The sequence below is a fragment of the Mizuhopecten yessoensis genome, unplaced genomic scaffold, assembly GCF_002113885.1.
Source record: "Mizuhopecten yessoensis strain PY_sf001 unplaced genomic scaffold, ASM211388v2 scaffold715731, whole genome shotgun sequence".
In the NCBI taxonomy this organism is placed as follows: domain Eukaryota; kingdom Metazoa; phylum Mollusca; class Bivalvia; order Pectinida; family Pectinidae; genus Mizuhopecten; species Mizuhopecten yessoensis.
In genome coordinates, this window is record NW_018479763.1 from 16,727 (window position 1) to 30,581 (window position 13,855).

Below are 13,855 nucleotides of genomic sequence, written 5' to 3' on the forward strand. Positions count from 1 at the left end.
TGTACCTGCTAGACTTTACCTAAGTTTCATATTCCAAACTATTAAAATGCTGTTGTTTGTTTCTATGTATTCGCCAATTGATTGTAAAAACAGAGGGTGCTCAAGTTATTTCCCTACCCTCACTCCAGATTAAAACAATGCATGTGTATTTATTCAGCAAAACAAATTCAATATACTGAGTGGGAGGGTCCATACATGGTGGAAATAGATAATCAGCATAGGGTCTTAATGCTTTTAAAATGATTTATTTCAAAATGTAATCGAGGTTTTTTGTATGAATAATTCATTAGACACTCTGTAAAGTGGATTATACGATTGTTGGTGTGTACGGTTATAAACGTGTCCTTAATTTACGAATTAAACAGTATAGTTTTGTTTATTGTTGTAACAAATGCTATAATGCTGAAAGTTAAGGAACGAGAAAGAATCACTAAGGCATCCTTATGAGCAAAAGTAATCGACATTCATTTAAAAAAAGGAAATGTATTTCCTAACGAAATCGTGTCTTCATCTGTTGAAAGTTTGTCCGTCAACATTCAAAATATACACAGAATTGTAGTATCTAAAGCAAGCCCATGGATACTGAATTAACTGCGAACATAAACACCGGGATGTAAGTGAGAGTAGAGATGATACTGTCAAGAAAGGGAGAGCTAACCGGTTTGTAAAACTGAAATTGACACTCTTATCATGGAGCTTTATGGCAGATCGACCGTCATGGTCTTGATTGTAGAGGAGTATATACTATCAGTGTTTTCAAATTCAAGAGCATATTTAATTTGTTGCTTTGAAAACGCCACTTAATATGTGTAAACAAGAAATTTGAGGACTTGGAAAGGCCTTTGTTATCTGCCCTGAAAAGCTCCTTCTCGAATAAATCTCGATATGGGGGAAAAGTCGGCAATGAGAGGGATTCAATTTGTCCCATGATAATACGGACAGTTAAAAGGAAAATCTTGCCGCCGAACGCAACAAACAAAGATAGTATCAAGTGTAATGTAATAATTATTACCTTAGTATTTCACTCTGCCCTTTGCTTTGTTTTATATACAATAAGCTCTAAAATAGTTCACAACTATAGATATATCATTGTTTGCATTTCTGAGTAAAGAAAGCTCTCGTAATGTAAGTATTTTTGTGAAATGTCCGAATCAATTACACATGAGGCAGGACCGTAAACTTTGATAAGATTTAATAGGATCGTATACTGACGAAGGCATTGCTGCCTCTATATCCACATCAATATGATTTAAAATACAATGTGGTAAACATAAAATAAGTCTATAAAAAAGGTGCTGTATGATCGTACTTCAACTCAAGATCTTTCCAGAATTCTCAAAGTCAAATACGTTGCGAGATGAAATAACCTCTTGTGGGAGACTGTTAAATATTCCAGATATCATTTATTCTTTGGGTAAGGTAACTTTTCTAATATTTAAATGACAATGTTGTGTGAGTTCTATTTTACTGTGTCCACGAGTTTTTCCTAGAGCTGCGAGATCGCACTGTCCCTCCACCTTTGGATCATACCTTATCACTGACCAGTATATAAAACAGGTTGCCATACAGAGGCACGATCAGCTAGTATATCGTCACCAACACACACTTATCATGACATACGTTGAACGTGAATTGGATATCGAGGTCAAGAAATAATTTAATTTCAATTTTAAATTGTATGCTGCTTATTCTTATTGTTTGAAACTCAACATGTCTTTGTTTATCCCATTGTCTGGTGAAGTCTTTTACAGAATTCATCTGTAACGTGAATAAACATGTTCGCACACGTAATGCTTCAATTTACTTGTAGCAACTGACTGGACCAAACTTTTATGTTATATAAACGCAGATTACGGACTTTTTAATGATTTACTTGTAGCAACTGACTGGATCAAACGTTTATGTTAATGTAACGCAGATTACGGACTGTTTAACAATTTCTTTGTTGTAACAATTTACTTGTAGTTACTGACTGGATCAAACGTTAATGTTATAGGAACGCAGATTACGGACTGTTTAACAATTCACTTGTAGTAAATGACTGGACCGATATTTTGTTACATGTAAGAATGCATTCCCTGGACGACATGTGTGACATCTTTCACATCTAGATATATTTATAAATAGAATGTATACCTACAACATTAGTCACAATAAGACCTTATGTATACCTACAACATAAGTTACAATAAGGCATAATTTATTCCTACAAAATTAGTTACAATAAGACCTTATGTATTGCTACAACATTAGTTACAATAAGACCTTATGTATTCCTACAAAATAAGTTACAATAAGACCTTATGTATTCCTACAACATTAGTTACAATAAGGCATAATTTATTTCTACAACATTAGTTACAATAAGACCTTATGTATTGCTAAAACATCAGTTACAATAAGGCATAATTTATTCCTACAATATTAGTTACTATAAGGCATAATGTATTCCTACAACACTGGTTACAATAAGGCATAATTTATTCCTACAATATAAGTTACAATAAGACCTTATGTATTGCTACAACATTAGTTACAATAAGGCATAATGTATTGCTATAACATTAGTTACAATAAGCCATAATGTATTCCTACAACATTAGTTACAATAAGGCATAATGTATACCTGTAACATTAGTTACAATAAGGCATAATGTATTCCTACAACATAAGTTACAATAAGGCATAATGTATACCTATAACATAAGTTACAATAAGGCATAATGTATTCCTACAACATTAGTTACAATAAGGCATAATGTATTCCTACAAAATTAGTTACAATAAGGCATAATGTATTCCTACAAAATTAGTTACAATAAGACCTTATGTATTCCTACATAATTAGTTACAGTAAGACCTAAAGTATTCCTACATAATTAATTACAATAAGGCATAATGTATACCTACAACATTAGTTACAATAAGACCTTATGTATTCCTACATAATTAGTTACAATAAGGCATAATGTATACCTACAACATTTGTTACAATAAGACCACATGTATTCCTACAACATTATTTACAATAAGACCTAATTTATTCCTACATAATTAGTTACAATAAGAGCTAATGTATTCCTACAACATTAGTTACAATAAGACCACATGTATTCCTACAACATTATTTACAATAAGACCTAATTTATTCCTACATAATTAGTTACAATAAGAGCTAATGTATACCTACAACATTAGTTACAATAAGACCACATGTATTCCTACAACATTATTTACAATAAGACCTAATTTATTCCTACATAATTAGTTACAATAAGAGCTAATGTATTCCTTCAATATTAGTTACAATAAGACCTTATGTATTTCTACATAATTACTTACAATAAGAGCTTATGTATTCCTTCAATATTAGTCACAATAAGACCTTATGTATTCCTACATAATTAGTTACAATAAGGCATAATGTATACCTACAACATTTGTTACAATAAGACCACATGTATTTTTACAACATTAGTTACAATAAGACCTTATGTATTGCTACAACATTAGTTACAATAAGACCTTATGTATTCCTACAACATTAGTTACAATAAGACCTTATGTATTGCTACAACATTAGTTACAATAAGACCTTATGTATTCCTACAACATTAGTTACAATAAGACCACATGTATTCCTACAACATTAGTTACAATAAGACCTTATGTATTGCTACAACATTAGTTACAATAAGACCTTATGTATTCCTACAACATTAGTTACAATAAGACCTTATGTATTCCTACAACATTAGTTACAATAAGACCTTATGTATTCCTACAACATTAGTTACAATAAGACCTTATGTATTCCTACAACATTAGTTACAATAAGACCTTATGTATTCCTACAACATTAGTTACAATAAGACCTTATGTATTCCTACAACATTAGTTACAATAAGACCTTATGTATTCCTACAACATTAGTTACAATAAGACCTTATGTATTCCTACAACATTAGTTACAATAAGACCTTATGTATTCCTACAACATTAGTTACAATAAGACCTTATGTATTCCTACAACATTAGTTACAATAAGACCTTATGTATTCCTACAACATTAGTTACAATAAGACCTTATGTATTCCTACAACATTAGTTACAATAAGACCTTATGTATTCCTACAACATTAGTTACAATAAGACCTTATGTATTCCTACAACATTAGTTACAATAAGACCTTATGTATTCCTACAACATTAGTTACAATAAGACCTTATGTATTCCTACAACATTAGTTACAATAAGACCTTATGTATTCCTACAACATTAGTTACAATAAGACCTTATGTATTCCTACAACATTAGTTACAATAAGACCTTATGTATTCCTACAACATTAGTTACAATAAGACCTTATGTATTCCTACAACATTAGTTACAATAAGACCTTATGTATTCCTACAACATTAGTTACAATAAGACCTTATGTATTCCTACAACATTAGTTACAATAAGACCTTATGTATTCCTACAACATTAGTTACAATAAGACCTTATGTATTCCTACAACATTAGTTACAATAAGACCTTATGTATTCCTACAACATTAGTTACAATAAGACCTTATGTATTCCTACAATATTAGTTACAATAAGACCTTATGTATTCCTACATAATTAGTAACAATAAGACCTTATGTATTCCTACATAATTACAAATGTAGTTACAATAAGACCTAAAGTATTCCTACATAATTAGTTACAATAAGACTTTATGTATTGCTACAACATTAGTCACAATAAGACCTTATGTATTCCTACAACATTAGTTACAATAAGACCTTATGTATTCCTACAACATTAGTTACAATAAGACCTTATGTATTGCTACAACATTAGTTACAATAAGGCATAATGTATACCTACAACATTAGTTACAATAAGAGCTTATGTATTGCTACAACATTAGTTACAATAAGGCATAATGTATACCTACAACATTAGTTACAATAAGACCTTATGTATTGCTACAACATTAGTTACAATAAGGCATAATGTATTCCTACAACATTAGTTACAATAAGACCTTATGTATTCCTACATAATCAGTAACAATGAGGCATTGTGTATTCCTACAACATTAGTTACAATAAGACCTTATGTATTCCTACATAATTAGTTACAATAAGAGCTAATGTATTCCTTCAATATTAGTTACATTAAGACCTTATGTATTCCTACATAATTAGTAATAATAAAGCATAAGGTATACCTACAACATTTGTTATAATAAGACCTTATGTATTCCTGCATAATTAGTTACAATAAGGCATAATGTATACCTATAACATTAGTTACAATAAGGCATAATGTATTCCTACAACATTTGTTATAATAAGACCTCATGTATTCCTACAACATTAGTTACAATAAGGCATAATGTATACCTATAACATTAGTTACAATAAGGCATAATGTATTCCTACAACATTTGTTATAATAAGACCACATGTTTTCCTACAAAATTAGTTACAATAAGGCATCATGTATTCCTACAACATTAGTTACAATAAGGCATAATGTATTCCTACAACATTAGTTACAATAAGGCATAATGTATTCCTACAACATTTGTTATAATAAGACCTCATGTTTTCCTACAACATTAGTTACAATAAGGCATAATGTATGCCTACAACATTAGTTACAATAAGACCTCATGTATTCCTACAACATTAGTTACAATAAGGCATAATGTATTCCTACAACATTAGTTACAATAAGGCATAATGTATTCCTACAACATTTGTTATAATCAGACCTCATGTTTTCCTACAACATTAGTTACAATAAGGCATAATGTATACCTACAACATTAGTTACAATAAGACCACATGTATTCCTACAACATTAATTACAATAAGACCTTATGTATTCCATCAATATTAGTTACAATAAGACCTAATTTATTCAAACAACATTAGTGAAAATAATACCTAATTTATTCCTACAATATTAGTAACAATAAGACCTCATGTTTTCCTACAACATTAGTTACAATAAGGCATAATGTATGCCTACAACATTAGTTACAATAAGACCACATGTATTCCTACAACATTAGTTACAATAAGACCTTATGTATTCCTACAATATTAGTTACAATAAGACCTTATGTATTCCTACATAATTAGTAACAATAAGACCTTATGTATTCCTACATAATTACAAATGTAGTTACAATAAGACCTAAAGTATTCCTACATAATTAGTTACAATAAGACTTTATGTATTGCTACAACATTAGTCACAATAAGACCTTATGTATTCCTACAACATTAGTTACAATAAGACCTTATGTATTGCTACAACATTAGTTACAATAAGGCATTATGTATTCCTACAACATTAGTTACAATAAGACCTTATGTATTCCTACAACATTAGTTACAATAAGACCTTATGTATTGCTACAACATTAGTTACAATAAGGCATAATGTATACCTACAACATTAGTTACAATAAGAGCTTATGTATTGCTACAACATTAGTTACAATAAGGCATAATGTATACCTACAACATTAGTTACAATAAGACCTTATGTATTGCTACAACATTAGTTACAATAAGGCATAATGTATACCTACAACATTAGTTACAATAAGAGCTTATGTATTGCTACAACATTAGTTACAATAAGGCATAATGTATACCTACAACATTAGTTACAATAAGACCTTATGTATTGCTACAACATTAGTTACAATAAGGCATAATGTATTCCTACAACATTAGTTACAATAAGACCTTATGTATTCCTACATAATCAGTAACAATGAGGCATTGTGTATTCCTACAACATTAGTTACAATAAGACCTTATGTAATCCTACATAATTAGTTACAATAAGAGCTAATGTATTCCTTCAATATTAGTTACATTAAGACCTTATGTATTCCTACATAATTAGTAACAATAAAGCATAAGGTATACCTACAACATTTGTTATAATAAGACCTTATGTATTCCTGCATAATTAGTTACAATGAGGCATAATATTTCCTACAACACTAGTTACAATAAGGCATAATGTATTCCTACAAAATTAGTTACAATAAGGCATAATGTATTCCTACAACATTAGTTACAATAAGGCATAATGTATTCCTACAAAATTAGTTACAATAAGGCATAATGTATTCCTACAAAATTAGTTACAATAAGGCATAATGTATTCCTACAAAATTAGTTACAATAAGGCATAATGTATTCCTACAAAATTAGTTACAATAAGGCATAATGTATTCCTACAAAATTAGTTACAATAAGACCTTATGTATTCCTACATAATTAGTTACAGTAAGACCTAAAGTATTCCTACATAATTAATTACAATAAGGCATAATGTATACCTACAACATTAGTTACAATAAGGCATAATGTATCCTACAACATTTGTTACAATAAGACCACATGTATTTTTACACCATTAGTTACAATAAGACCTTATGTATTGCTACAACATTAGTTACAATAAGCCCTTATGTATTCCTACATAATTAGATACAGTAAGACCTAAAGCATTCCTACATAATTAATTACAATAAGGCATAATGTATACGTACAACATTTGTTACAATAAGACCACATGTATTTTTACAACATTAGTTACAATAAGAGCTAATGTATTCCTTCAATATTAGTTACAATAAGACCTTATGTATTTCTACATAATTACTTACAATAAGAGCTTATGTATTCCTTCAATATTAGTCACAATAAGACCTTATGTATTCCTACATAATTAGTTACAATAAGGCATAATGTATACCTACAACATTTGTTACAATAAGACCACATGTATTTTTACAACATTAGTTACAATAAGACCTTATGTATTGCTACAACATTAGTTACAATAAGACCTTATGTATTCCTACAACATTAGTTACAATAAGACCTTATGTATTCCTACAACATTAGTTACAATAAGACCTTATGTATTCCTACAACATTAGTTACAATAAGACCTTATGTATTCCTACAACATTAGTTACAATAAGACCTTATGTATTCCTACAACATTAGTTACAATAAGACCTTATGTATTCCTACAACATTAGTTACAATAAGACCTTATGTATTCCTACAACATTAGTTACAATAAGACCTTATGTATTCCTACAACATTAGTTACAATAAGACCTTATGTATTCCTACAACATTAGTTACAATAAGACCTTATGTATTCCTACAACATTAGTTACAATAAGACCTTATGTATTCCTACAACATTAGTTACAATAAGACCTTATGTATTCCTACAACATTTGTTATAATAAGACCTTATGTATTCCTACAACATTAGTTACAATAATCCCTTATGTATTCCTACAACATTTGTTATAATAAGACCTTATGTATTCCTACAACATTAGTTACAATAATACCTTATGTATTCCTACAACATTTGTTATAATAAGACCTTATGTATTCCTACAATATTAGTTACAATAAGGCCTTATGTATTCCTACAACATTAGTTACAATAATACCTTATGTATTCCTACAACATTTGTTATAATGAGACCTTATGTATTCCTACAACATTAGCTACAATAAGACCTTATGTATTCCTACAATATTAGTTACAATAAGACCTTATGTATTCCTACAATATTAGTTACAATAAGGCATAATTGCAAACCTTGGTTCAACTCCTACATGAAACGAGAAATAAGGAAAAGAAACAGATTTAAAAAAAAAAATGTAAACCCAATCGCATTCCTAATAATTTTAACAATTTTAGGAATCAGCAAAGCAATGTTAACAAACTTTGAAAGGACAAGATAAACTTTATGCGGACATAAACTGCCTTTTAGATAATATTTGCAAAACAAATCCTAGAAACTTTTGGAAACTTGTCTGTAGGTTAAATAAACCAACTGACACATCTAACATTATACCACGTATACGGAGTGCGACTAGAAATGAATCTTTAACGACTAAATAATTTGTTTTTATTTCCACTATTGACGATACTGACATCGGCGTACTTGTCATAGATTCCAGAACTGACTCCAACATGTCAGGTATGCATTTTAATTAATTTGATTTTAACATATTTTTACAGAATTTTTGTTATAAGGAAAAAATAGTTGGGCACAATTTGTCCAACTTATATAAAACCTTTCCCCATTTTAATATTAATGTCATTATCGACCTTCTTATCGACCTTCTTAAGACTATAAAAATGGGTAAAGCTGTAGGAAAATATATCATTAGTAACACAGTAGCTTGTCCTCTGTTATTAATTTTTCGTTCCTCTTTGGAAACTAGTTCTTTCCCCAGACAAAGGAAACATGCTCTAGTGATGTCATGTTTTAAAAAAAAGTGATAAACAAGATTATTCAAATTAATTAACCTATTGCACGTCTAAGCACCATTGCTAAAGGTTTTGACAGACTAGTCACTAAATATAACATAGCTTCCTTTTAGATAATTCTCTTATACGTAAATATCAGTCAGATTGTCAGCCATGTCATTCTATCGTACACCAGTCTATTAAAATATACCATAATATTTGTGACAATCTTGAAAAAAGCAGCCCACTTGTATAGTTCTGTGTGATAGTTCTAAGGCATTTAATCGAGTGTGGCATAGAGGACTGGAAGTGAAAGAAGCTAGCTATGGAGTACCAGGAAAGTTATAAGATTGGTTAATGAATTATGTAAGTAACAGATCTAAACAAGACTTTTATTGGAAATAAGCCCTTCGGATTGGTTCTTAACCCCTTATTATTTATACTTTATATTAATGATATAACAGACAATTTAGAAAGTCTAACAAAACGGTTTTCCTATGACACTTCTCTTTTATCCCAACAAGTAATTAAACAATCAATAAATAATGATCTCGTAAATATAAATTTGTTGGCAGTGGTTGGTTAAATTTAATCCTCCAAAAACAAAGGCTTTACTTATTTCTGATACTGAATTGAATCACACATGGAAATTAACTTTAATAATACAAGTATTGACTAAGATGACTGAAAATATGTATCAATGATATATGTGAGCGGAAATATCACATTGACAATATATGTAAACAAAAGTTGTTAAACTATTAGGTGTCCTCCGTAAACTGAAATATCTTCTGAACGTATAACTCTATTAAATAAAGAATAAAGCTTTATCGTGAACTTAATTAATTCTTGCCTTTCAACTTGCATTTACTTTTTCTGGAGATTCTCCATTTCGGAACAAGAAGCCGAAATTATATATATGCATACTCAGCAATAGATCAGAGATGGAGAAACGAATACACCTGCTGTCACCTACTGCATTTATCGTAAGAGGCGACTAATGTGTGAGTCCCTGCAGTATTGAGGATTTGCTTTTGTGCCCATTATAAATCTGCGGCACCCATTTCAATATTCGGGACCCTTCTAATTATTTCTATTTCTAACTACCTTTTATTCCCTATCGTCTTGCTTAGCAATACCTCTCTTTTGGCTGTAATGTTGAGCGTTTGCCCAGTTTGTGAGAAAGGCAATGTTGTCCCCAGGCCGGGACATACGAACGTCCTTTAAAATGGTAGTTGCTAATCCCTGCGTAACGTTGAGAATTAAGGGTAATGGCAACAACTGGTTCACCCGTTGTCAATATAATGTGACCGGGCGGAATGCTGAGCTGGGTGCCTTCGGCATGGTATCTCAGCGAGATAGCACTATAAAGTCGGCATCCGAATCGCGCTATCACAGCGAGGCAATAACACCAACATACCCTGACTACAGCACACATACGCACGTGCACGCATACATCACACACATGGATGCACATCCTCTAATGACCTTAGCTGTAAATAGGACGATAAACAAGATAAAACCAAACCAAACCTCCTCCTCCTCTCCCAAATCTACAAAATTCGCATTCTCTATGTATATCTGACTCTGACAAAAGGTCGATAATATGAGTAGCAACACCATGTGCTTGGTCTTTCCTTATGTATACGAACTAGTGGAAACGTAAATACCAGAAAGCACGGGTTTAACAGGAGGAAGAATTTACAGCACGGGGTGTGATGGACATTTGATAAATAGAGAGTTATGAACAATGAAAACTAATATATGTACTTCGTTTTTCGTTTGATATTTTATCTAAATAAAACAGTAATCAAAAACTGTGAAGAATTTTTCAGTAAATGTAGATGTCGGTGTATGTGTTAAAACATATGTGTCCTTGGTTCAAGGGTATGCTACCGGTTTTCCCACTAGACGACTTTTCCGGACGGAAAAAAGGCAAATAATGTTTAGCAAGGGAAGCAACTTTATTAACGCACGCATGTGTTACCATTAAAGAGCCTTAAGCGCTCGACAGCTACGCTCTTATTAATATTTTACCCCGTTGTATCTATCTTCAAAACTAAACACCAACATTAAATGCGCACTTCTTCATATTTTGATAATGAAGGTTGCCATGGTAACATCATAAACGTAACTAACACTTATTATAAGTACACGGATATGTTTACAATCTTTCAAATAAATCTGGGTTGCTGACAAAAATTGATCAACCAAACACGACACTAGTATGTATTCTCTCCGTATAAGACACAGAAGAAAACCTCCGATTCTGCAGAGTATCCCCCATAAGTAGCCTTTTACCACACAACATAAGTAGCCTTTTAGTCTATTACCACATAAATAGCCTTTTACCACATAAGTAGCCTTTTACCACATAAATAGCCTTTTAACACATAAGTAGCCTTTACCACATAAGTAGCCTTTTACGATATAAGTAGCCTTTTACCACATAAGTAGCCTTTTACCACATAAGTAGCCTTTTACGATATAATTGCAGTTGGATACAGCAGGTTCATCCTTGGTTTCTTTAATGTTTCATAAACAGAGAAACAGGAAGAAACAACAACCCACTCCATATTCCACAGGGGGCCAAAATCAGTCGATTCGCATATGTGGTACCTATTTTGATATTTGGATTATATACATTTTGTTAGATTCGTTTACATGAAAATGTGATTCATTTGTGCTACAATAGGCGCCCCCATTATAGCATGTGTTACTGAATTAATTAAGGTATAATACACCTTCGCAGTTAATGCAGGAAGTACAAATGTATATGCTTAATGTTATTTCGATGTGTTAAGACACGTTTATGCATTAGGGGTTATAACAAGGATCAATAACTACTCGGGGTTATAAAACCCACCGGTATAACAAAATGTTTCAGCAACGAAAATGCCAAGAGTGTTTTTTTAAAAGAAATTATCATTGCATTAATTCAGTCAATCATCTTTGTAATAACTCAGGTATGTTCAGTAGCTCAAGGTTGTCAACCTTGAAGTTTTGTTCATGTTGCTAGACAATTTCGACAAGGGTTGACCTTACATCATTGAGTTTAATACTTGCGTTTCTGCTTCGTTTTCGATTTCATTTCAAATTGATCCAGTCACCTCACACATACACACACGCAAAACTAATAAGTCGTATTACCATTGTGATAAAATAGTGTAAAAATGAGTACAACTAGTTTAAACCGGACTGATGACAGTATACAAACAGCAACATACTGATATTTTCGGACAATGTATCGTTCAAAATAACGACTATAAGTATTACTTTGCCTAACTACTTATTTTGTATCTGTATTTTAACAAGACAGAAATCCATTGTCTGGTTATTACAGTTGGTCCACGGGACATACGTATCGACGTGACCGGCACGTATCGCACTATGTTTTTAATCACTTGACTTTAATACTCACATAGGGAGAGTCCGGGCTGTCCGAGGGTCAGAACTATGCCGATCAGGACGATAGTCACTCCCTCCATCAGGGAGGAGGTCAGATGCCGTGTAAGAAATAATGGTTGTACAACATGTGAAACGCCAGCCTCGATGGCCACCAAGAAGTAATGTCGGTATATTTCACTTCCACTAACTTGTAAAGACCCGTATGACGTGCCCCACCTTCTCGGTATATTTCACTCCCATCATTTTAGATCCTTCTATGTATTAGCGTACATCCGACAATTAAAACATCCGCTAACGTCACATTTCCTGCGAGTCACACCACATATGAAAAATAAATCTTAGCTAATCTCTCTCTCTCTCTCTCTCTCTCTCTCTCTCTCTCTCTCTCTCTCTCTCTCTCTCTCTCTCTCTCTCTCTCTCTCTCTCTCTCTCTCTCTCTCTCTCTCTCTCTCTCTCTCTCTCTCTCTCTCTCTCTCTCTCTCTCTCTCTCTCTCTCTCTCTCTCTCTCTCTCTCTCTCTCTCTCTCTCTCTCTCTCTCTCTCTCTCTCTCTCTCTCTCTCTCTCTCCAAATAAGAACAAACGCTTTCTTCTTTCTCTATCATTAGTATTTATTTGTCTTATACTGATTGTTTATATATCAATCGGTCGTCTATATGTACATACTTTCTAATGGAAACTTGACATTAAAGATGCTACAGGTTCATAAGATTGTGTGTATGTGTGTGCATTTAACATGTTATTGTTTTCATTTCCCTTTAATTCCACAGCTCAGCAAATACTGGAGACCAGCTTATCACACAAACCAACACGTATACACACATTTATGTATTGTATCATATTATATAATCTGTAGATATGTATATCTATATTTCAGAAACTGATACCCAGTTAAATACAACTTTATATAAATAAAACAATATTTGAACATGTACATGGCTTATAACTTAAAACATTAAAAACATTAAAAATTGATTATTAAAATAGGGAAACATGAAGGAAAACAGAAAGAAACAAACAGTTATGTTAACTGGTAGAAGTCCAACCATACACTTACCTTACACTTAATGTAGGTTTAATGAATAACTGTGATGCCTTGTTTGTTATGACTGGTCCTAATGTTATTGCAACG

At 31.7% G+C, this 13,855-nt stretch overlaps 1 protein-coding gene across 1 annotated transcript in view; it reads right to left on the reverse strand.

Annotated features, from left to right (window-relative positions):
- Nucleotides 1–12,987, reverse strand: part of LOC110441220 (multiple epidermal growth factor-like domains protein 11) — a 29,629-nt gene extending 16,642 nt beyond the window's left edge. Inside the window, exon 1 of the mRNA XM_021484325.1 lies at nucleotides 12,740–12,987. Coding sequence (XP_021340000.1) covers nucleotides 12,740–12,806 — 67 coding nt within the window. The 5' untranslated portion in view covers nucleotides 12,807–12,987. The remainder of the gene's footprint in view (nucleotides 1–12,739) is intronic.
- Nucleotides 12,988–13,855: the final 868 nt, after the last annotated feature.